We start from the raw sequence: 26,299 nt of genomic DNA on the forward strand, positions 1-26,299 counted from the left end.
AGTGCACAACACACTACTTGTGGTCCATTTCAAAAGGGACAATGAGGTTTCTGTTGCAATTGACAGAATTCATAGGTACTCTTCCATAATTTAGTAATCAGGCTCAATTTAGATTAAATTAGATTAATTAGATTAGATTAGCATGGCCAATTCACCTGACCCGCACATCTTTGGACTATAGGAGGAAACTGGAGCAAACCCACGCAGACATGGGGAGAATGTGCAAACTCCACACAGACAGTTGCCAGAGGCTGGAACCGAACCTGGGACCCTGTGAGGCAGCAGTGCTAACCACTGAGCCACTATGCCACCCATTTAAGTAGCAAAGGTCACAGAATCCCTGCCCAAGAATAGATCAAGAACTTAAACAGGCTGGAGATCAGAGTTAAGATTAGAGTGGTGCTGGAAAAGCACAGCAGGTCAGGCAGCATCCGAAGAGCAGGAGAATCAACGTTTTGGGCAAAAGCCCTTCATCAGGAAAGGACTTAAGCCACCAGACTTCCTTATACCTCCAGCCCGTTTAGTCAGTCAATTTTAGATGGAAATTTCAGACTGTTTTCCCGTGGCCTGCTCATTCTTGCCTCAAGTGGCTTCTTTGCTGGAGTAAAACTCAAGTTCACGGAAACACATTAGTTTGTTTAGTACACACATTCAACACTCTACCCCTCTCCTGACAAAAAAAATAAATAAGATTGGGGATGCAGTTTGTAATTTATGCACAGATAAAGCGTTGATCAAGGGCCACACCTGTGCACTGTAGCAATTCAGGGAAAGCATAAACTAAAGCCCTCCCCTAGCCAAAACGGGGCTGTGAAATTTGAGGGTACAACTGTTTGCTTCATGTTTTCTGCTATTTCTCTGACCGCTCTCTGACACACATCTGCACCGTTTGCCAGAAATTGGTGATTATTCATCGGCTTTTTTGAGATTTCCAAACATACCTAAACACGCGCTGCATTCCTTTCCACTGAACTCACGGCTGCTTATCTGTACTCACTGAGTAAACAGCCCTGGAGTGCAAACACTCAGCATGCGGCCCTTTCCAATTTGTTCCAAGTGCAAAAGCTGTACTTAGATTTCAGATGGGCACAAGAACTTCAAAGGAGGTGCCCACAAACACTAGTAACAACATGAAATAGTCAGCAGAGCCAATGCACTCTTGACTATGAACGGGTGACTGATATGGATGGCTGTATTTGCACGTCCACATGTAGACACACACACAGACACAAGGGCATATTTTCAACTACGCAATTCGGAAGATGGGAGTGACGGCTTTTAGTTAAGTTGTAGAAGTAAGTCTCTCAGCTATTCACCTTAGGAAAACAGAGGGAAAATGAATAAAAGATTGAAGGGTAACTTCAAAATCTCGTCCTTTTGTTTTTTTTTAAAATCATTGCTTGGGGCCCTTTGGATCTTCAGGGTGGCACAGTGACTAATTGGTTAGCACTTTCCTCACAGCGCTCGGTAACCAGGTTTGATTCCAGCCTCGGGCGACCGTCTGTGTGGAGTTTGCACATTCTCCCAGTGTTTGCGTGGGTTTCATCGGGTGCTCCGGTTTCCTCCCACAATCTAAAGACGTGCAGGTTAGGTGAATTGGCCATGCCAAATTGCCCACATGGGTAGATCAAGGAATCCGGGGGGGGGGGGCGGTAGTCTTTAGAGGGTCGGTGTAGACTTGTTGGGCCAAATAGCCTTTTCCGCACTATGGGGGAATCTAATCTAATCTCCTCCAGCTCCACAAAGTATAGTGCACTTCCCAATTTGATTTTTTGAGGTATATTGAAAATTATAAAAAACTCCACTAGCAACCACCCCTTCAGCTGCAAAGTCCTGGGATCCCCTCCCTAAACTGTTCATGTTTCTTTCTCATTTAAAAAATAAAATTGGACAAAACCTTACATCTGTGACCAAATTTCTGGTTATTTCTCAACTTCTCTCTCTCGCTACAGTCCTAAACTTTCACTGAAAACTGTTGTGACGTGGATTAGGACGCCTTAATAATGTTACTATGTAACTTATCCTTACACAAGTTTCTGTTGACTCTTTAGCATTCATGATCAAGAACGGCTCACTGTTACACTGCTGCATATTACACTCACCATGCCAAGAGGAAGTGCTCACCACTAACCTTGATCTACCCATACTGGACATGAACAAAAAAATAAACTTCTCTGTACTTAAAATATTTTAAGAGCACCGAGGAAAAAAAAAAGTTATTGGACCAACAGACACACTCCTGTTTTTACTTTTCTGAATCACCACAGGAGTACGGCTGTATGAAGATGAACCACTACCATCATGCTTCAAACTATTACCAGTACAGAACAACCTCAATTATCCGAACAAGACGGGCAGGGAGTATTTTGTTCGGATAGCTGAGAGTTCGGTTAACTAAATTGTTTGGATAATGGATAGTGTCGGATAATCCAAAATTTGGATAATTAATGTTCGAATAATCAAGGTTGTTCTGCATTGCACAGATTAAATACCTTACCAATTAAGTTGGGAACAACAGGACTTAGGGTGCGTGTATCAAAAGCATCGTTTGTAAGCAACATTCACAACAAATCAAACTTCACAATTTCGTAAGCTGCTCACCTCACATTGCACTCTTTCCGATTAATTGCATTTTTACGTGGGGGGACAGGAGGCTTCACTGGAGATGGAGTATTTTGGAAATTCTGCGTCATTGCAGACACTTTCCCCCTCTCAATCGCCTTCAGAGAGTGACGTTTGTAATCAGCCCGTGCTTGCTTCGCTATCGACCTCCGCCTTTCATCAGCTGCTTTGGATTTCCTTACTGCCGAAGGAAAATGTATTAAAAAAAACAAGACTGGATTACAATGGTTCGTGTAGTACTCTAAAAGATCTCTTGCTGTAAATTCTTAATCTCAGTCAGTTCTGCTATGGCACAGTAGTTCCGTTCTCGTGCAATCCTGAGTGTTAAGAAAATCGCGTTATAGCAGTACCATTTAAACTTGGAGCCAGAACTGCATTATAATAAAGACACACGTTAAAACTTCACACTTTAGAAACAGTGTCCCCAATTCATCAATTGTTATTGCAAATCCCCATCAATGAAACACTTGCTACAGAAGAACGACCTGTATCATGACTTCTGTTCAAATATGATTGGAACTCTTTCCATAACAAAAAATAACGTTAGTACACGTGAACCTTTGAATATCAAGAGTTACAGTAGGCTAAATTTAAACCATGAGCAACAGGAGAGACAACACAAGTCCTAAACTATAATCAAGTTTTAAAAATACACACACCCAAGGCTTTTAACAGAAACGTTTGAGATACTCAAAACAGTTGTACACTTAAAAACAAAATGCTAAGAAAGCAGACAACCAAACAACGCAACGGGTTTACTAAAGACCTTGCCCCTTTTAAAAATCCAGATCGGCTAATTTTTAAAGAGGGTATTTAGAAGAGTACAACAGCTCGGTCAAATCTAAAAAGCTGGAGAAACTCAGCAACTCCAGCAGCAGCTGTGCAGAATCAAAATTAACATTTCAAGTCCAGTAAGACACTCTGTCAAAATTGGTTCTATTTTGAAGGTCATACCAGATTTGACGTTAACACTATCTCTCTCCACAGAAGATGCCAAACTTGGTGTTTTGCCAGCATTTCTGTGCTTGATTCAGATTTCCAGCGTCCACAGCATTTTGCCTTAATTCAAATGCATATTCACTGGTTACATCCCAACAGTTGTAGATATAGCTACTGCACTTTGAAGTGTTAGACTGAATTCATAGATAACCAAGCCTTGATTTAGATATTTAAAGGCAGTCCCAATAGTTCAAATCACATTTATTGATGCCCTGAACATGTCGCAAAGTGTTTTAGAGCTAAATGAAGTGAATTGAAAAATTATAAAAGAGGTCTCACAGACACTAAAGGCAGCAAGTAGCAGATAATGTTTCAATGATGTTGGTCAAGGGATGATTATTGGGCAGGGCAATATCATATTCTTCTTTGAATAATGTCCCAAGATATTACATTCACCCAAGACAGCAAACAAGACCTCAGTTTTTGTGTCTCATCTGTAAAATGGCACCTGACAGTGCAACACTCCATCAGTACTACAATGAGTTAAACAGCATACTGAATTAGAGAGGTACAGCACAGAAACAGACCCTCCGCTCCAGCTCATCCAAGCTAACCAGATATCATAACCTAACCTAGCCCCATTTTCCAGCACTTGCCCATATCCCTGTAAACCCTTCCTATTCATGCACCGATCTAGATGGCTTTTAAATTTAATTGTACCAGCCTACACCACCTCCTCTAGCAGTTCATTCCATACACGCACCACCCTGTGTGAAAAAGTTGACCCTTAGCTCCATTTTATATCTTTCCCCTCTCACCCTAAACCTATGCCCTCTAGTTCAGGACTCCCCCACCCCAGATAGAAGTCCTTGTCTATTTACCCTATCCATGCTGCTCATGATTTTATAAAGCTCTATGAAAAGTTTATAAATCCCTCAGCCTCCGACACTCCAGGGAAAAATAACCCCAATTCTTTGGAGTGGAAGTTGAACCTAGTACTAGCTTTCCAAAAGGAAAGTGCATTATTAGATTACTTACAGTGTGGAAACAGGCCCTTCGGCCCAACAAGTCCACACCAACCTACCAAAGCGCAACCCACCCAGACCCATTCCCCTACATTTATCCTTTCACTTAACACTATGGGCAATTTAGCATGGCCAATTCACCTAACCTGCACATTTTTGGACTTCTGGAAGGAAACCGGAGCACCCAGAGGAACCCCACGCAGACATAGGGAGAATGTGCAAACTCCACAGGGTCGCCTGAGGCAGGAATTGAACCTGGGTCTCTGGTGCTGTGAGGCAGCAGTGCTAACCACTGTGCCACTTAGTTTAGTCTTAATTGTGGAACTAAATTAGAAACAAGGCTGTTTTCCAACAAAGGACTGAGGAAAGACTGCTGTAGTTTTTAAAAAGTTGATGATACTCATTGTGCTTTGTTAAAGTAATGGTGAAAGCTCTGGGGATTATGTACAAAGAGAGATCGGGCCAGCTACAGATTGCTGTTGGTTTACGGAGTTGGGACCAGCTGTGGATGTCAAAGGTCATTTGCCTGATAACTGAATGGCTCCTGGGTAGCTGAACAGATTGTGGGCATACACAATATTGACAGAAGCCTTTGGACTGTTGAAAGGGAATATCTCTCTCTCTCCTCTTCTCCAGTAAAATACCTAAAACCTGAAAAACGTCAGTTCAGTTTTTCCACTAGGGTTGCTGCAAGCTGTTGCTTTTAGCAGTTGAGTCAAAAGACTTTATGAACTAGTTGTTATGCAATTCCTTGGAAGAAATTAGAGAAGCTGACAGGAAATGGAGGAGAAATATGTAGAGAGATCCAAATAAATAGGGTTGTAATAGAAGGGGATTTTGATTTTCCAAACATTGACTTGGACTGCCATAGTGTCAAAAGTTTGGAAGGCAAGAAATTTGTTAAGTGTTCAAGAAAATTTTATCTAAATGTAAATGTTCCTCTTACAGAAGAAGGAAAGCTTGACTTTCTCTTGGGACGTAAAGCAGGGCAAGTGTTACTAGGGAAACATTTTGGGACGAGTGATCACAATTCTATTAATTTTAAAATAGTTTTGAAAAAGGATAAGCCTTCCATTAAAGTTAAATTTCTTAACTAGAGTAAGGCAAATTGTAATGGTTTGAGACAAGAACTTTCAAACATCGAGTGGAATAGACTGAAGAAAGAAAGGGAGGCAAGAGAACTCAGGAAATAAATATAATGTTTTGTAAACAGTTCACATTACAGAAGAGGAAGAGCTGGAAGTCTTAGAAAACATCAAGGTGGATAAATTTGGGTCTGGGTGGGTTACTCTTCAGAGTGTCGGAATGGAATTGTTGGGTGGAAGGGCCTGTTTCCACACTGTAGGGAATCTAATCGAACCTAAAATCTCCAGGACCTGATTAGGTGTATCCAGGATGTTGTGGGGCCTCTAGCAGAAATATTTGTGTCACCCAAATCCATGGGGGGAGGTACTGGAGGGTGGACAATGTTGTGCCTTTAATTGGTGCACCCGACATCGGTGGTGGACAAGTCATTGGAGACGATTCTGAAAGATAGGATTTACAGGCATTTGGAGAGGGAAGGGATGATTAGGGATAACATGGTTGCATGAGAGAGAATGTGAGACTCTCAAACCAGATGGTGTCTTTTGAGATGTAATCAAAAAGATTTGAGGGCGGAACAGTAGACATTATTTACTTGGACTTCAGTAAAGTTTTTGATCAGGTTCTGCTTGGTAGACTAATTAGGAAAATTAGACCATATGGGATTCAGCGTGAACTTGCCAATTTGATACAAAACTGGCTTTACGGTAGGAGACAGACAGTGGTGGTGGAGGTGGTTTTTCAGACTGGAGGCCTGTGACCAGCGATGTGACGCAAGGATTGGTACTAGATCCGTATTGGTTTGTCATTTACATAAGTGATTTCAATTAGAATATAGGAAGCATGGTAAGTAAGTTTGTATATACCACCAAAATTGGTGAAGAATGTTATATCAGATTACAAAGGGATGTTAATCAACTGGGTCAATGGGCTGAGGAGTGACAGATGGAGTTTAATTTGGACAATGAGGGGTGTTGAATTTTGGTAAAACAAATAAGGGCAGGACTTATACAATTAATGGTAAGGACTTGAGTAGTGCTGTAGAACAGAGAGACCAAAGAGTTCAAGCACATACTACTTTGAAATTTGTGTCACATGTTGACAGGGTGGTGGTTAGGTCAGCATTTAACGTGTTTGCCTTCATTCCACAGCACTGAGTATAGGAGTTGTGACGTCATGTTGAGATAATACAGGATGTTGGGTGAGGCAACTTCTGACGTTGTGCGTGCAGTTCTGGTTGTCCTGTCATAAGAAGGATATTATTAAACTGGAGAGGGCTCAGAAAAGATATCGCTAGTAACAGAATGTTTGAGTTATAAAAATAGGCTGTGATTTTTTTTCACTTGGGCATAGGAGGTTGAGGGGTGACCTTACTGAGGTTTAAAATCACGAGGGGCATAGATAAGGTGAATGACAAAGGAGGTGAGAGTTCAAAACTAGGGGGCTTTTTTTTTAAGGTGAGCAGGGAAGGATTTATAAAAGGGACATGAGGGACAAATTCTTTTACACAGAGTGGTTAGTGTGGAATGAACTTCTGGAGGAAGTGGTGCATGCAGGTATAGTTACAATATTTAATACACATTTGGATAAGTTAATCAATAGGAATGGTTTGGAGGGATATGGACTAAATGCAGGCAAATGGGACTAGTTTAGTTTGGGAACATGGTTGCATGGACTAGTTGGATCAAAGGTCTGCTTCCATGCTGCATGATTGTGTATGAAAAGATCAGAGAACTGGAAGAGAAATTGAAATTGATGGAGAAACTCAGCAGGTCTGGCAGCATCCGTGAGATGAGAGCACGGTTTATGTTTCAAGTCCAGTGACTCATCATTAGAGCTGTTTGTTGTAGGAACGGCTCATTACCAACAGTTCCGATGAGGAGTCACCACACACTCTACTTCAACTCTGCCTTCCTCCCACAGATACTGCCTGACTAACTAAGTTTCTCCAGTCATTGCTGCTTTTCTTTCAGATCTCCAGTATTTGTAGTTCCTGGTTTTATTACTAGAGAACTGAAAGACTTGGGGAAACAAAGGAACTTTCCATCAACTCCTGAAGTGTTGGTGCTATTCTACTGCTTGGAGAAAGTGAGGACTGCAGATGCTGGAGTACCAGAGTTGAAAAATGTGGTGCTGGAAAAACACAGCAGGCCAGGCAGCATCCGATTCTCCTACTCCTCGGATGCTGCCTGGCCTGCTGTGTTTTTCCAGCACCACATTTTTCAACTCTGTTCTACTGCTTTCCTAGTTTTTGTTCTCTTCATCTGTATCAATTTTTTTGTCTGTTTGTATATCCACATGGGAAGTGGAAGAGGATTAGGGAGTTCTAACTAGTAGAGTGATACATTTGTAGTTGTTTATCTACAGTTATAATTTGTTTATGACAAATAGTAATTCTTGTTACGTACAGATAACCTGTATCCTTCCAACAGTTAAATTAGGTAATTTGCTTAGCTTTTGTGACGACTCCAGGAATAATGGAGCTCGATTTTCAGTGTGCTGTTCTAGTGAGTCTCAGACACTGAGAAAAAGAATACAAAGACCCATCTGGTTGCGAGTCATGCACTTCCTCTTGCACCCTGCCTCTCAAATACTTGAAGCCACGGTGAAGAGACAATTAACCAAAGATAATGCACATCATTTAAAAAAAATACACAATTGTGCAAGGAGATTCAGGGCTAGTCAACTAATAAGTAACCATGGTAACAAGTTAGGAACAGAGCAAGCTTTGCTTCTACTAATTTGATTAACTTTCCATAATTGGAAGTCAACAAGGACAGTTCACATTGTGGTCTTAAAAAATTTCCATGAGCAGTCAACGACAAGTCCCACTTTATTGCACTATATTGAAAAGATAGCTACAGAATTCCAGGGTGGCTTCCCGGCAGGCAAATCACAGGTTTGGTGTCTACCACATCACAACATTCAAATAAAAAAGGACAAGATTCAACAGGTGTTGTAAAGCTGAGAAAAAAAAATTTTTTTGGTTTCAAAAAACTTACCCAAGTCTGGTCCTGCTCTGAAATTGGATATTACGGGAAGGTAAAAATTGAAGTTGTTTCTGCCTATTTTACAACAACTGTTTTTAAATATACAGTCCATTCACTGTAAAAGGTCAGAGAGGGTGCTACAAAAGATTTTTTCCTTTTCAGATAAGGAAATCCCATTTAATGAATGGTTATAGTAACTGCCACATAGTCTTTTAAAAATATCACCAGTTTATAAAGTCATTAGAGGCGTGGATAGGATGAATAGCCAAGGTCTTTTCCAGGGTAAGGGAGTCCAAAACTGGCAGGCTTAGGTTTAAGGTAGAGGGGAAAGATTTAAAAGGGATCTAAGAAGCAACTTTTTCACACAGAGGTGGTGCGTGTATGGAATGAGCTGCCAGAGGAAGTGATGGAGGTTGATACAATTACAGAATTTAAAAGGCATCTGGATGGGTACACGAACAGGAAGGGTTTAGAGGGATATGGGCCAAATGGGACAAGATTAATTTAGGATATCTGTTGGCATGAACGAGTTGGATTGAAGGGTCCGTTTCAACGCTGTACATCTCTATGACTCCGAGCTGCCACAGTAAGTAAAACTATGCTGGCCAAAAAGGAACAATGCTATTTTATACATAACAATGAAAAAGATGCAGGGTAAAAGGACAGGGAAACATCTTTTGTTTTTGATGTTGCTCACACATCAAGAACACAAGTACAGGACACTTGGCTATTATAAAGTTTTCCTACATTATGTTTCTGAATTTTGACTGCTGTTACCAAGAGATTTGGAATATCCTTGGAATGTGAAAGGTGCTTTCCAAATGAAAAAAGTTCTCACACTCATCCTTCTAGGTTGTAACCTGGAGAGGGTGCATTACACTTGGCTTCAAGGAAGTCTATTTAACTTTTCCAAATAATAGAACTTCCTGCATGACCGCATCCTCACTAAAATGCAAACAAGAAATATCAATTTTTTTTCCCAATCTAACGTCTCACTATAAAGAAACAGCTTCCTACAAAATTGAGTATGTTTGACAATCACAAAACATGCCCTGTTCAAAACTTGAGATTTAGAAAGCTAAGCTTTTTATTTTCCTCCCACAGAATGGTATGAACTTCAATGAATTGTAAGCCCAGGCTTCTTTTAAGCTCCACAAGCTTTGTGTCATGACTCACAGCAGATGCACTATCACCCTGTCTACTTCCTGACCTACAGCAGCTCCTGATCAAGCAACACGTCCACTTTAAAATTCTCTCCTTTTTGTTTCAAATCCATCCCTGCTCTCTCCCCTCCCTACAGGGAGAGGGTAGCTTTGGTGGGATGCTCTTCAGAGGGTTGGTGTGAACTCAATGGGATGAATGGCCTGCTTCCACACTGCAGAGATTCTATGATCTTGAATATAAAACTGCACAAAAAAAAACTTTATTGTAAAGGGCTAGGTAGATTAGAACTCCATCTTTCTGGTGTCTAACAATTGCCAAACTTCTTCAGACAAAGTTCAAGAGCTGCACAAGGTTACCCAGCTGAAAGTCAGAAGTCAGTCATTGCTCAGCTATTTCCATCATCTTGTCCACAACCAATGTTATAAATATTGCCTTATCAAGGTGGTAGTTAGAATTCTGTCTCATGCAGTAGTATGTTGCTGTTTAATGTTTTTAAAAAATGCTTCCGATACTAGACATTGATCAGGGACAAACGCCTGATGCCTTCTTTCTACACACCAAGGGGATTTGTCTGTGGAGCCACGGTTACATCAGATGGAGGGACTGCACAAACAGAGCCTTCCAATTTAACATGATAATTCAAGTACGCAAATTCAGTGGGGTTTCTTTGAATCAGTAGCAAGATACAAATTCAACACATCCTTTCTACAAAGAGCATGATTACTGAGCAGCATTCACATCAGGTCTTGGAGACTTTGGGAATTTCAAGCACTTTCCCTCAAAAAAATGCCAAACAGCACTGAGAGCCAGCCACTGCTGGAAAGCCACCAAACAGAGGAGAGGAACTTAGATCGACTGCTGCCCAAAGAGTGCATTTGGTGAGATAGCAAGAAAAGGACTTCAGTTGGAACAATACCACATCCATTCATGTCTCAGAGAACATGGAACACATATCAGAATGGTGTACTGATGGCACATTCACAGAGACAGAACTGAAAATAAACTCAAGCAAAGCATTAGCTACTGGACAAATAGTTACTTCACTGATCAGGTACTAACACCAGAATCAGGAATCATACTCTGGATATACTTCATGTATATAATTGGTGCCAACAGAATATCATCCCCTTTATATGTGGAGGAGGAACACAAAGTCCTTATTGCTATATGAGAAACCACTATCCACACTGGTCAAAGATGAAAAACACCCATCAGACATTTGGGAAAATATAACAGCAGCTTTTGTATGCTCAAATAAATCTTAAACCAGTTAGACAGACCTTGATGAGGCATAGTAACAAAAATGAAACAAAAATCAAATAGTTTACAGAAATTTAGAGAACTGCAAAATTAACTCAGTTAAAAGGTCACCTTAAGGGAGAGGACAGACAGACACACATACACATGGTAGGTCACTGGTCCCTTAAGGTTTGTACGGAGCCTTTGATTTACATGGAGAAGCAGACAGAGTTCAGCGTATGGCCAAACCATGGAAACAGCTCAGACTCTGATACAACACCCCTTCCACATTGCACTGCCTGCCTTCGCCAGCCCGACCCATGAGGTGGTCCTCCAATCTGCCCATCTCTCACTGCACAGGATGCCTAAAGGATCAGGAGCACGGGAACAGAAGAGCAAATAAAATTTACAAGTAACTCCTCAGAAAACAAAATAGGGGCTACAAAAAAAAGCTATCCAAATACAAATGGCTTCCTCTAGGCTGCAAAAAATAAAAACCAAACAAACACTATGCAACCTGACACCTTTTCTAAATATAGATCTGGTGAACTGTAGAGGAACTTTGGCATTCCTGCCTTTTAAAAAAGGCATCATGTCTAAGATAATGGTCACACCCAGCAGAGGGCTATACTATGTTTTCTAAACATAGTCAAGTCCTCCGACCAACTTGGCCTGGTTCTTTTCCTATACTGCTATTTTACAGCCCAGTGCAGTACTGATAAAGAAGAACAGAGAACAAAGAAAATTTACAGCCCAGGCACAGGCCCTTCAGCCCTCCAAGCCTAAGCCAATGCAAATCTACTGTCTAAACCTGTTGCCCAGTTCCTAAGCATCTCTATCCCTCTACTCCCCACTTACTCATGCATCTGTCTAGATGCATCTTAAATGAATCTACCGTGCCTGCCTCTACCATCTCTGCTGGCAACGTGTTCCAAATGCCCATCACTGTGTGTGAAGTACTTGCCACGTGTATCCCCCTTAAACTTTACACCTCTCACCTTGAAAGCGTGACCTCTCATTATTGAATCCTTCACCCTGGGAAAAAGCTGGTCTCTATCCACTCTGCCTATACCCTTCATGATTTTGTAAATCTCAAATCAGGTCCCCCTTCAATCTCCTTTCTTCTAATGAAAATAAACCTAACCTACTCAACCTCGCTTCATAGCTAACGCCTTCCATACCAGGCAACATCCTCGAAAACCTTCTCTGCACCCTCTCCAAAGCATCTACATCCTTTTGGTAATGCGGTGAACAGAACTGTACACAGTATTCTAAATGCAGCCGAACCAATGTCTTGTACAGTGTTAACGTGGACTTGCCAGCTCTTATACTCCATACCCTATCCAATGAAGGCAAGTATACTATATGCCTTCTTGATCACTCTATCCGCCCATGCAGCAACCTTCAGGGTACAATGGACTTGCACTCCCAGATGTCTCTGCCCATCAGCTTGTCCCAAGGCTCTTCTGTTCATTGTATAATTCGCTCTAGAATTAGGCTTGCCTAAATGTATCACCTCATATTTGTCTGGATCGAAAACCATCTGCCACTTTCCTGCCCAACTCTCCAGTCTATCCATATCCTCCTGTATTCTCCGACAGTCCCTTATGCTTTCTGCTACTCCACCAATCTTCGTGTCATCTGCAAACTTGATGATGATACCAACAGTGCCCTCTTCCAGATCATTTATGTATTTCACAAACAACAGTGGCCCCAATACTGACCCCTGTGGAACACCATTGGTCACCTTTCTCCATTTCAGGAAACTGCCTTCAACTACTTATGTCTCCTGTTGCTCAACAAGTTCTTTATCCACCTAGCTAGAACACACTGCACACCATGTGACTTCACTTTCTCCATTAGTTTACCATGGGGAAACCTTATCAAAATGCCTTACCAAAGTCCACGTATATGACATCAACTGCCCTTCCTTCATCCATCAACTTGGGTCACCTCCTCGAAGAATGCTATTAAGTTGGTAAGGCATGATCTGCCCCACACAAAACCATGTTGCCTATCACTGATAAGCCCATTCTTTTCTAATGATAAATAGATCCTATCCCTCAGTAATGTGTGAAGGAGCAGGGAATTTCCTTTTAATAGTTGCACTTCATTATAAATCTACCTTTTCCATGACACACACTCCAAATTGCCTACACTGCTGCTTGGGAATCCATCTTCAAATTGGGCATCAGTTCAGTGGGTCAGACGTCAGCACTGGTCTGGGTTCAGGCATTAGGAGATCTATGCTTTTTTTTTCTAAAGCAGACCTGAGGCAGCTCAGGGATTCCCTCAAGGCAAGAGGCCTCTAGCGTCAATGGAGCAGCTGTAAATATTAGCTGGTAGATATCAACACAAATCAAACCAGTCAGAATATATGAAGACAAATCCCCTAGTGGAATGGTTTCAAACCGACATGTTTACACTGGAATTCTCAATTCCCCCAACAATGCGCACATGAGCGAGGACACTAATTACTAACATACTTGTACCTTTGTTTTTAAAAAGGTTGCAACTGAAGGGAGTATCATTTGCAGTTGCTTTCAGAAGACATGGGCTGTGACTTCATGCATCTTATGTTTCACATGTTCTCCCTGATGCCCTGTCCAATATTTCTGCCTCATATCAAGATCACAAAAACACATCACTGGCTGTGGGATCATGCTGTGCACAAACCAGCTGCTCGGTTTCCAACATCACAACAGTGAGTAACCTTCCAGAGTTGGCCACTGGTTGAAAACCTTTTTAAGGACAGTGATGTGGCAAAAGGCACTATGTAAATGCAAGTCTTTTGTTACTGTATTTGACTTTTTAACCCAAGGTTTTTCAGATATCTAGTACCAAACATTCTTAAAGCAACAGGGCCCTTTGCATATCCTTTGTTAAAATTTATTCTTGCATGGGATGTGGACAAATCAGCATTTGTTGCCTATTCGGAATTAATTCAATTAACTAAAATAGCCTACACCACCATTTCAAAGGAAGAGTTACAATCAGACATTACTGTGGGTCTGAATTCACATGTAGACCAGACAAGGCAAGGATGGCAAATTCCTTTCCCTAAAAAGGAGGGGAGTGAATCAGATGGGATTTATGACAATCAACATGGGCAGCACGGTGGCTCAGTGGTTAATGCTGCTGCCTCAGTGCTACGGATCCGGGTTTGATTCCATCCTCGGGGGTGTTTCTGTGTGGAGTTCACACATTTGCCTTGTGTCTGCATGGGTTTCCTCCCACAGTCCAAAGATGTGAAAGTTATGTGGATTGCCCATGTTAAATTGCCACTAGTGTCCAGAGATGTGCAGGTTGGGTGGAATTAGCCATGGGAAATGCCAGGTTACATGGCTAGAGTCGGGGGCTGGGCTGCTCTTCAGAAGGTTGGTTTGGAATCTATGGGCCGATTGGCCTGCTTCCACACTGCAGGGATTCTACAAATGAAGTTATCAGGGTCAACATTAGTGTGACTGGCTTTCCATTCTAGATTTGTTAATGGAATTCAATTTGCATCAGCTGCCATCTTTGGATTGTGCCAGCATCTTGCTTTATAATTCTGGAGGTTAGAGACCTCCATAAAACACTAGTTCTCTTCTGCAGATAAATGTAACAAGGACAACGGAAGGCATTGTGAAATCACAGGTCAATGACAAGTAGGCTCATTGTTTGGAAAGACTGGAGTGTAATTTACACTTACAGCTCTCACGCCATTCAGGATCTTCCTTTTCATTCCTCTGCACCATCTCTTGAGCTTCCTTCAAGTTAATGTATAATTGCTGGGTCCTCTCTTCTTCCAGCCGTTTGATCTCTTCCTCTTGTCTCCTCCGTTCCTCCTCCTCTTTTTGCTTTATAAGAATCAATTAATTCCAGTAATTATTCAGAAAATTTATATTTAAAAAAACATTTAGAAGCAGGAATTAATTTTGACAAATTCCACTCAAGTTGAGCAGTTCTTTGTGGTAAGAAACAGATGCATGATAAAGCAGCAACACTGTACAGGCATCCTGATGTCTATGCTATGCAAAAGTAAGCAGGATCATAACGGAGATACATCAAAGTATAATATCCATTTGGGTTATAGCTCAGGAGCTTCAGTGGGGGAGTCCAGAACTAGAGGGCATAGGTTTAGGGTGAGGGGGAAAGATATGAGACCCCCCTAAGGGACAACTTTTTCTCACAGAGGGTGGTACATGTATGGAATGAGCTGCCAGAGGAAGTGGTGGAGGCTGGTACAATTGCAACATTTAAGAGGCAACTGGATGGGTATATGAATAGGAAGGGTTTGGAGCAGGTGAGACGAGGTTGGGATGGGATGGGATATCTGGTCGGTATGGACGGGTTGGACTGAAGGGTCTGTTTCCATGCCGTACATTTCTATGACTCATCGTTTAGATATGCTTACTTTGCAAGGAGTACAATTCTAGCCACCAAGAGCACATTAGCATTCCATCCTACTTCTCAAGTAACTATGTATGGAACTGAAAGGGTAAGAAAACAAAGAAGTGCTGCACAGGAGATCTGTAACATTTAATTGTTCTGTGCAAAAGAATTTGTTGACACAATTTGACTGAAGGACTTCTACAAGTATAGACCTGCTGATCCAGAGAACAACACAGATGTTAAATGAAACTTAAGGTTTCTATTCAGATTTCGCTCTCAAAACAGCAAAGAAGAGTGAGAAGGTTTCAAAGCCATATAAAAACTAGTTTCGGATATATTTTTTAATAAATAAAAATGATGGCCCACGTGTACTGGTATGTGTATTGTTAAATTGAAATGCCGTCTGCACCACATAGGAAAATCTTGCTAAACACAAACATGTGTGTTGAAATTGCCCAGAAAGTTTTACTCTCCAATGGATGGATTGCCTATTCTCTACAAACAAGTCCAACACGAAACTCTGTCCGAGACCTGGACCAGATACAATGGACTTAGCAATACAGTTGCCTTGGAGTTGTTCCACTGGTTAGTAACTGGGCTAACTCAGTCTTGCCAAATCTCCCCCTCCCTCACACCTTAACAACCTAAGAATTACTCATCCATGCAGCAAAAGACTCAAAAAAAAAAGCAGAACATGACATATATGGCTAATGTTGCATTATTTCTTTACCCTCAACCTTGACACACCCTCCAGCTCTTGTTTGCTTGGTTCCCAAAGTAAACAAACTGAAGGGGGGGGTCAATATTTACAGGAGCTACACTGGGGAATAATGACTCATGTTGTGTACTTCTAGAGTCTGAGCAAAGGTATGCCATTTCACACAAGTTTTAACACTGACCAATTTTGTACAAGTTTCCTGGTTCACTTGCGTGCCAAATCAACTGAAGGTGGGGAAAGTGGAACTGATAGTCACTTCTCTATGTGGCATGTGACACATACTCAAGACTAAAAAATAAAATTAAATATGCATCCCATTTCAACAAGCAATTGTAAAACTGGCAACTATTGAGCTGCTATTCTGATCATCTTGGTTTAAGGAAGCATAGGATTTTGTTCACCTTTGATTATAATGGGGTTATAGGGGACAAAGAGTCTTTGAGCTTTTAGTCACTTTATGTTTAGGTTGTAGAGGAGTTAAAGCGATGAGATTCAAGTGCCATGGTCCGAGAAGATAAGGTAGTTCTTAACGCTTGCCACAAAGCTCGTCCTTTTTCTTCTAAAAGCTGTTCCTCGGCTCAAAGATACTGTGTCCTTGATTTTTTTCCCAGAGAAGTAATAAGGCAGGCCCAGCTCCGATCAGACTGGTTTGGAACAGAGATGAAAAGGAGTTGAGGGGCCTTTTGTTTATATGTAAACAGATGAGACTTCAGGCCAAAGTGGTCATGTTTTAGAAGTGGCCTGTATAATGAAAGGGGTGTCGTCAGCTCGAGCTGAGCAGTTTCGTCCAGTCCAGAACTGCTTGGGAGTTCAACAGTGAGCTGTGTGGAAACTCTCTTCTGCCCTTCTCACTTCAACCTGCAAGCATTTGATCCTTTTTTGTACTGTGTTTTAAAGGGGGTTTGCTTATTGGGACTGCTGTGTATATTTGGAACAGGATACTTAAGTCTAGTTTGGATAGACTGAGCTCTGTAGGGGTTCTTTATTCTGTTCTTAGTGTTAATTGTGTAATTTTGTGAATACATTTTTGTCTGTTTTAAACCTGGTAGTCAACCTCGCTAATTTAATCCAGGTAATTTTCACTGAAGCAAATTGCAAAGTTATGGTCTGGGCTGCCTGCTTAAGAATGTTTTGTGTGGTCTGGCCTTGTCCATAACACACTCATCTGGTGAAAGATTAGTCATTTGGTTGTATGCTGATAAGCAAACATGCATTTTGATCCAATTTAGACACAAATAAAAATAGCTTGCAAGCTTATCAAAGCAAGAGTCTAAAATAAGACAACGCAAACTCACCACTGACTGGAAATATATTATTAATCTGTTACAACAGAACAGGCAGTAAACAAAATTTGAGAGCAAATTACATGCAAGGTTAAAATCAAATTAAAATAATCGTAAAGTAGATAATTTTTAATCACTGTGGAGGTTGAGTTAATAGAAACATTTTTATTGAACAGTCATTAACAAATGGAGCCAACAATATACAGTGGATCTCAACTGCAGGGAAAAAAAAGGGAGTGATGTCTCGTCTTATTTCTGGATGAGCATTTGAGAATCAAGGGTCTAAATAGATGCTATACAAATTACTAATTCATTAATAAAATTGGAAACAAATTGCTAAATGCAAGCTTCCTTTCAGAATGCAAATATATGAAACATTTTTATGATTCATATATATTTAATATTCCATTTCCTGTAATAAAATATATATTTTTCCAAACACCTTTCTAAATATCCACATTATTGAAAGTGAACTGGAGATTTTGTCCAAACAACATCCTCAGTTTAGGAATTAGAACACACTTCAGGAGAAACATGTTTTCATGCATTAGCAAGACGTTATTACTGTTGTCGAGGCCTAGACTCAGGCCTCACTTCCTATTTGGCCTCCATAACTAGTTGTAAAAGCTACAAATCACATTAAGGTAGGAAGTGCTCCAACTATTACTCTTCCTGACTTTCCAAGTCAATCTGTAGTAAGCCCTGCTTACTTAGTAGATCTAGCAGTTCCAGGACAGTAAATAAAAAGCCCTGACTTGGCTATTGTCTTCCTTTGGCATGAAGAGCCACACTGGAGATATGCATTGCTACTCAACAAAGTTATCCCTGCAAGGAATCAGCACGTGGAAGAGAACTGGGGAAATTAAGTGATTCAGGTCGCATTCCTAAAATTCCAGAGATGGACAAATTCTGGTGGGTTCAGAACTGGATAAAAAGCTTTCATTGCGACATCATGAGATGTCGCAAGCATGTCACCATGAGGTTTAGATCAGGAAGAGTTGCAATAAATCCCAATATTCCACCAGTCTCTTCATATTCGCTGCCTATATTAAAATTCCACGACAAATACATTGGAACTGGAATTTTAGTTACACAGTATGAGCATTTACTTTCCACCTCAAAATAAAAAAAGGATGGTGGTGAACCACCATTTGAACTGCAGTGCACTTGGTGTAGTTACATGGCAGTGAAGAAATAATATTTTTGCAAGATGGAATGGTGTATAGGTTGGAGAGGAACTGGCAGCTAGTGGTGCTCCTCTACTCCTACAAACAGTAACTCAAGGAGAAAAGCGGGCAGGAAGCATGAAGGGGGCGAGGATTTACCTTTAGTTCCATTTGGATTCGCTCTTGCTCGGCAGCTGCTTTCGTGGCCTCATCCTTTTCAGCTTTCTTTTCGACCTCCTTCTGCCTCCTGACGCCTTTGCTCTCCAGCCTAAGTGAGGTGGAGAATCGGCGGATCAGTTCCTTCTCTTTCACCTTCCTGTCAAACAAAGAGCTTATTTAATAATCAATGTACAATCGCTATCCTCTAAAACAGCGAAAGCATATCCAGAGATATCCTGAATGGAAACATTCCACCTTCAAATCCAATTTAAACATGGGACACCTTTCCAGAATTGACCATTGTGGACCTCAACCCCAATAGTTCAGGCATTAGAAATTCGCTAAAATCAAATATTCCTAATCCCTTGATCAGCCACTACTGCCTATGATCATTGAACAGGGACATAGTTATGATTCAGGCAAGGTATCAAAGGATATCGGACACTGAGAAATTAAACACCAGAGTCAACATTTTCAGAAAACAATTGCGAAGGGGAAGACAAAACAAGAAGTTCATCCACCATAACAGAGGACCAGGAGATGCTACATGAAGCTACTGGCAGTGGTATTGAAATTCACCAAGTACTGTTACCATCCCAGCTGATGCTAGAACAGTACAGCACAGGAATGGGCCCTTTGGCCCACCATGTACATGTTATTACTGAACAAACAGATCCCAGACTGAAACCTGGTGGATCATGTGGTTGTGTTTGCTTGAACAGCATGGTGCCACTGCTGAAACATAAGTACTCAATGTTGCAAATTTTATTTCAACGCTTATTAACAACGGAACAGAAAATAAACCAAGACATCTCCACATGCAACATATTGCTGCAGGTGTGGTCAGTACAAACTCAACCAGCTCCCAAAATCACGCAGTTACAACATATCACTGAGCTTGGCATCTCTATTTTAACTGGTTAGTTCTGAATTTGATGATTAAAAATTTCATTTAATTTGTAGTCTGTAAATATTTCCCCTATTTACCTTTAATTGGAAAGTTACCTATAATAGGTAGTCAAATTAGCAGCTGCCACCAAATGAAATTACGTATACTTGTGATGGTACATTCTTTTAATTTATCCTGTTAAAGAAAACCTGAAAAACTAGGAGTCGAACCAAAAAAAAAATAAATCTCGTTCCCTCTGCACAAAATTCACATTGACTCCAAATTCCCTGAGCTACATACTCACTTGGGATTCATACAGTACTCCCATGAGAGCCAATGTATCTAACACCTTAGTAGGTTTAAGTCACTTCAACTTATAGACAAACTGCAGATGGCTGTATAGTAGCTGCCCAGAAAAGCCAAGTTTAAACTTACTCAGCTTTAAGTAACCTCATCAGGGCTTTATCCCAACACTTCTGGTTTGGGATGAACACTAATTCTTCGCTCCAAGGCAACTTCTTTACTATCATCCCCTTCTCAGGAGCACTGGATTATGCAGCAATCCTCATCCAAAGACTTCATAGGACTGTCCCACTTTTTTTAAAAAATAAAGTGTCCTTTCCTAAGCTATGGATTTTGCCCTCAAGCTTAAAACAAAAGTTCTGGAGGTCTCTAACAAACTGTAAAAAAAGGTCCATTATGTACCTTGCTGGCTCACAAAACAATAAAAACAAAAACAATCCATTAGTTGTGCACAATAGATACTTGCTCTAAAGCCAGGCCTCAAAACTTTTGGAGATGAAAATCACCATGACTATAGAAATACTTCAAGTCAGACAGAAAACCCACAGCTTGGTAACTCAAAAGCAAAGCGGACAATAAGTGATATCTAGAAAAAAAGCATAATTCACAATTTACATCAATGTGGACAGAACACACCAAATGCACAACACAAGGATTCTCAGATCAGCTATGACCTTGATGTTTGGCAGCGCAGACTCAAAATGGGATGAATGGCCTACTCCTGCTCCTCTCTCAAGGTCTTATGATCACAAGTTTCAATGTTACAAAAGCAGCACAGTTCAAATGGACTCTGAAGACTTGCATTGCTCAATCCCTGACAAGGAAAGGGGATGGCCTACCTGTACCACCACTAGATTAACCCAGGTCATGTCCTGGTAGGTTCAAATTCAAATCATACCATGGCAGATGGTGCATTTGAATTCACATTTTTTAAACCTGGAATTAAGAGTCTAAAAGATGACTATAAAATCATTGTTGATATTCACTTCTGTTCTTTTGGAAAGAAACTGTTGTCCATACCTGGTCTGGCCTACATGTGACTGCAGATCCACAGCAACGTGGTTGCCTAGACGGCAGTTAAGAGTGTCAGTGATGGGAAATAAATGGAAGGTAATTGAGGGGGTGAGACACGATCACCACGAGATCCCCATTTACCAAAGTTGTTGAGCCGCCATCATTCTGGACAGTCTAGGCTGGGGTTCAAACACAATTTGCTGACTCAGAATGGTACCAATTGACTGAATTGGACCAATTTTTGATAGACCAGGGAGTTAACAGTTATGGAAGGGCAGACAGTAAATAGGAGTTGAGACCAAAACCAGATCAACCATGATCTTATTGAATGGTGGAATAGGCTTGAAGGGCCAAGTGGCATTCTCTTACTCCTAAATCCTATTTGCTCTGTATACTTGATTTTCATATTTACAGCCTTCAGTGACTGAAGAATGTTACTACACAATGCTAAAAGGGGTACTCCTTACCTCAATTCTCCCGCCTCTTTTTGGGCCTGTTGTCTTGCTCGCTCTGCAATAATTTCATCACAAATTTGGTCATATGGCCGGTCTCCCGGGCCCTCGCCCATGACCCAGACCCACACGTCATTATCTGCTGCCAGCAGCCAGTTCACTGATTTCCCGTTCTCTGTATGGGAAACAAAGAAAATGTTCTCAATTTTTTCAAACTTTAAAATGATAGAAAGCAGAAATCTTTAAAGAAGTGCATATAGAGCTCTTTTAAAAAGGTGAGATGTTCTTCAGAGGGTCGGTGTGAACCCAATGGGCTGAATGGCCTGCTTCTACACCTTCAGGGAATCAATGATTTGAAATGTACCAATGCGTGCACTGCTGCACCAATACAGAGGCCGTTACCAAAGTGAGAGGTGCACTCTTACACAAAGTGTACCAACTCTCAGTTTAACTGAGCAATTTAACAAGCGATGAGATAAGACAAGGCAACTGGAAATCAGAGAAAGTGGGGGAAAGGGTGGTAAGGGAACCTCTCTGGCCACACTTGCATTACCACTCTACAACCCCCAGTGTCTCTGCACCATAAGTCACCATAGTCTTCCTTTTATTCGGTACGATGGGGAGAGAAAGAAGGGATGGGTGTGGGGTGAGGGACAGCGAGAGCAAGGGAGAGAGAGTCAGTCTGAAAACATCTTTCCAATGAATGGTTAGCATTGTCTACCAGTACACAATAACGCTTCTATTCTCTATTTTAGGATTTCCTCTCAAATGAACTGCAGGGTCATCATCTGATTTCTGATAAATTCACAGCACAGATTTTGGTTTTTATATTTAAAAAAATCTATAGAGATAGCTGAAAATACCCATTTGAAAGTTTGACGAAAGGTTTCTTCCTACTGAATTCCATTTTCTCTGCCACTCCTGGGAACTGCAAACACTTAAAAAGTTACAAGATTCCACAATTTCCAGCAAACCTCTAGCACCCAGCTTGAGTAGTTGTTCTTCCACTGCTAACAGGAAACCCAACTATGAGGAACATCAAAAGTTGAGATGGACTTGAATCTCAACAGCTATAACCCTCACGAAGGGGCTAATGGAACAGCAGAAATCCTATCTTGTGTCAACTGGGTGCAGTGGGTAGATAGCCTTGGTGTTAAAAGTCTCTGGTTTCAAATCCCACTCTAGAAACTGGATTACAAAATCAAGGATAATAAAAAGGAAATACTGCTGGGCCTGGTTCTTGGCAATAGATGGGCAAAGCACTTCAAGTAACAGTGGAGGAACATTTAGGTGACAGTGATCATTGGATCATAAGGTTTAGGATGATGGAGGAAAGTGTTATTCTTACTCTGGTTTGACCGATCAGCTGGGAGAGAGTACATTTCAAATGGGGCAAGAACAGAACTGGACAGTGAAGGCAGGAACTAAAAAAGTTTGGTGAGAAGCTAAACAATGGACAACTTGCAAAGGGAAGATGGTACAGTCTCTCAATAGAGAAAGTTAGGCCAAACAAATCAAGAGCTCCCTGGATGAAAAAGATAATCTTTAAGTAAAAGTTAGCTGAAACAAAATACAGACAGTTCAGATGAGAGTTGAAAAGTAAATAAGGAAAGCAAATAGGGATTATTAAAAAAAGACTGGCAGCTAACAAAAAGGAAATCTCAAAATCTTTTGTAAACACATCAATAGTACGTGGATGGCAAAAGGAGGACGAGAACAAACTGGGGACGAGAATAAGGATTTGTACCTCCAGGTCACTCGTGATGGGGCAGACATGTAATGGAGCACGTCCTCCAAGATTATCTGATGAGTATGGTGCACCATGGAACAGAGCAGTTTTACAAGACATGGCGGCTCTTTCTAAATTACATAGACATGGACCTATTGGCAGTACTGATTAGGGACTTTATACAGTTACGAGGGCCATATATGGTGATCTGGGGACCCTGGATGGAGTAAGCCTAGTAAATATGGGTACAAATCAGTGTTGCTCCCATTGACTGGAGCCTCAGTGGAAGTGCAGTGAGTGGAGTAGTGTAGTGTAATGTAAGGTAATCTAATTTAATTGGATTGTAATTCAATTAGAGTTTATTTCAATTTGGGTTAAGTAAACACGATATGATTGTATTCTATAGAGTAATAGGTAGTTTACTGTAAACATTACTGCAATATAATAATGTGGTATTATTTCTACTTTTCTCGTATTTTTGTATATTTAACTTTTTTCTTTTCGTAAAATTGAATTTTTTTTCAATAAATACATTGAAAAGGAATTTGTACATGGAGACAAAGGGCATGGCTGAGGTATTAAATGAATACTTTGCATCTCTCTGCATGAGACAGATGCTATCCAGGCCATGTGACAATAGAAAAGTTAAGTCACTATAAGAGATAAAAATTTATAAGGAGGTAGTTTTAGATAAGCTGTATGTACTTAAAGTTTACAAGGTAACAGGACTGAATGAGATGCATTCAGGTTCTTTAAGGAAGAGAGTGTGAAAATTGCACTGGCAATTGGTAATTGGTAGTAAACTTTCAATCTTCAATCAGGAGTGATGGTGGAGGGTTGGAGAATTTCAAACGTTACATCCTTCAACATTTGTAAAGATTAAGCCAGCATTTAGACCAGTCAGTTTAACGTCATTAGTAGGGAACAATTATTTGGGACATAATTAATACTCACATTGTGAAAGTGTGGGTTAAACTGAAAGCATCAACACGGAGGTGTTTTGAGAAAATAGAGTACAACATATTTGTTGCATGTTTTTCAAATGACAGAGCGTTTCAGTGAGGTGGTGGAAATGTTGTGTGCTGTACATGGACTTTCAAAAAAAAAGGTACTCATTAGCAACATGGATACAAAATTGACTAGGAAACAGGAATCTGACAGTAATGGTTAATGGGCATTTTTCAGACGAGAAGAGAGTTTGTAGCAAGTTCCCCCATTGATTGGTATTGGGATCCTCGCTTTCTTGGATCTGGGTTTTGGCAGGCAGGGGATAATTTCAAAGTTTGGGAATGATACAAAACTTGGAAGAATCGTAAACTGCAAAGATGTCAGTGTTGAACTTCAAAAAGGACGTTCAAAAAATTGATGGAATGGACAGAAAGGTGATAGATAAAGTTCAACATGGAATAGCGTGGGGAGATAGATCTTAGTTGGGAAATTAAGACCCAGGATAGAATAAGGTATACTACTCGAGAGTGTGTGCAGAATTAAAAAGACCCATGCACAGAATTATTAAAATATGGTAGAATGGGTAGAGTGCTATTTACAAAACAAATACTACTCCAGGCATCATCAATAAGGGCAGGGCACAATAGCAAGGAGGTTATGCTGAACTTGTACAAGACACAGCTTCACATGAGGTCTAACCTGTGTACAAAGTTCTATGCACCATACTTACGCACTGGGGTCAGAAAAGGTTTACGAGAATAGGTCTAGGGATGGGAAGATCTATCAGGACTGATTAGAAGAGTCAGGGCTGTTTTCTTTTGAAAAAGAGATTCGTTAAAAGTTTTCAAAAATCATGAGCAGTCTGGACAGAATATGTCGGGAGAAACAGTGCCACCTCATAAAAGGTTCAAGAAACATAGGTCCCAGAGAGAGTGTTTTACAAAAAAAAATCAAGGGAGGTGAGGAAAACCTCTGGAAAACACTGCCTCAAAAGGGTGATGGAGACTCAGTCAAGGCGACATTAGTTATTTTAAATAAAATCATCCAATGGGCAAGGTTACAAAGTAAAGGGCAGGAAAATGGCATCAAATCAAATGGCCCAAAAAGCTAGTGCCTCCTCCTGCACCAGAACAATTCTGACATTCTGCACTGTAGGAGTTGTCGTCACCTTCAGAGAAAGTTCTAAGCAGAGGCCCTGACTCCCTCTCAAATGGATGTGGCACTTTTGCAGAAGAGCAGGACACGTTTGCCTGGCATTATTAATAATTTTACAGAGAAAACAGATAATTTGACCCAAGTGATCTGTGCTGGGGTTTGTATTGCATGCAAGCAGGAAGCAACTAATTTAATCTCACCTTATCAACAGACCTCCACTTTCTGCTCTCTATCCTCACATTCTTAACATAACTGCATTTAGAAGAAATTAGATGTGTGCTTCAGTGAGAATTCAGACTTTTAAACCAGGCAGCTGGTGGGATCACAAACCTGTCATCTGCCTAAATACTGGACCAAGAATCACAGCCTGGTTCTCTGTAGCCTGGTCTCCCAATCCAAACTCAAGGCTCCAACACAGCCAGATTTATTGGTTCTCTTGATCAAATATATGCATTTGCCAGACATATCTTCTAGATAACGAGCACCTTTTTCTTCATGATGTTGCTTCCTCGATATAATATATACATTTATATTTATAAAAAGGAAGATTGAAGGGGAAATGAAAGCTGACCAAGGAAAAGGGAGTGCCAACACTCCCTTTTCCTTGGTCAGCTTTCATTTCCCCTTCAATCTTCCTTTTGAACCAGGGGGTGGCCCACAGTAGTACATTGTTGAGTGTGGGGTGCTGGAAAAGCACAGGTGGTCAGGCAGCATCCAAGGAGCAGGAAAATCAATGTTTTGGACTGGACCCATTCATCAGAATGAAGGGCTCCGGCCCAAAACGTCGACTCTCTTGCTCCTCAGATGCTGCCTGATCTGCTGTGCTTTTCCAGCAATAAACTCTCAACTCTGATCTCCAGCATCTACAGACCTCACTGTCTCCATTGTAACTGATTCAACTGATTTAAAAATCAATGAAGCATTGTAGTTCCTGGTACTGAGGTCAAAGTCTGGCCCATATTATATATAGAAACACATTGAGCCCAATCCCACTGATCTGGGAACATAGGGACACGAGTAGACAATTCAGCTTCAGTCAATTCAATC

The 26,299-nt window shown here is 40.9% G+C and overlaps 1 protein-coding gene across 4 annotated transcripts in view; it reads right to left on the reverse strand.

The window, feature by feature from the left end:
* The window catches only part of sh2d4a (SH2 domain containing 4A), a 93,679-nt gene that overhangs the window by 6,776 nt on the left and 60,604 nt on the right, over window positions 1-26,299 (reverse strand). For all 4 annotated transcript variants that reach the window (XM_060851581.1, XM_060851580.1, XM_060851578.1 and 1 more), the window contains 4 exons: window positions 21,436-21,595; window positions 18,763-18,919; window positions 14,754-14,901; window positions 2,602-2,803 (listed from right to left, as the gene is read on the reverse strand). In XM_060851581.1, coding sequence (XP_060707564.1) covers window positions 2,602-2,803; window positions 14,754-14,901; window positions 18,763-18,919; window positions 21,436-21,595 — 667 coding nt within the window. The remainder of the gene's footprint in view (window positions 1-2,601; window positions 2,804-14,753; window positions 14,902-18,762; window positions 18,920-21,435; window positions 21,596-26,299) is intronic.

This window comes from Hemiscyllium ocellatum, chromosome 36 (genome assembly GCF_020745735.1).
Source record: "Hemiscyllium ocellatum isolate sHemOce1 chromosome 36, sHemOce1.pat.X.cur, whole genome shotgun sequence".
Taxonomy (NCBI): domain Eukaryota; kingdom Metazoa; phylum Chordata; class Chondrichthyes; order Orectolobiformes; family Hemiscylliidae; genus Hemiscyllium; species Hemiscyllium ocellatum.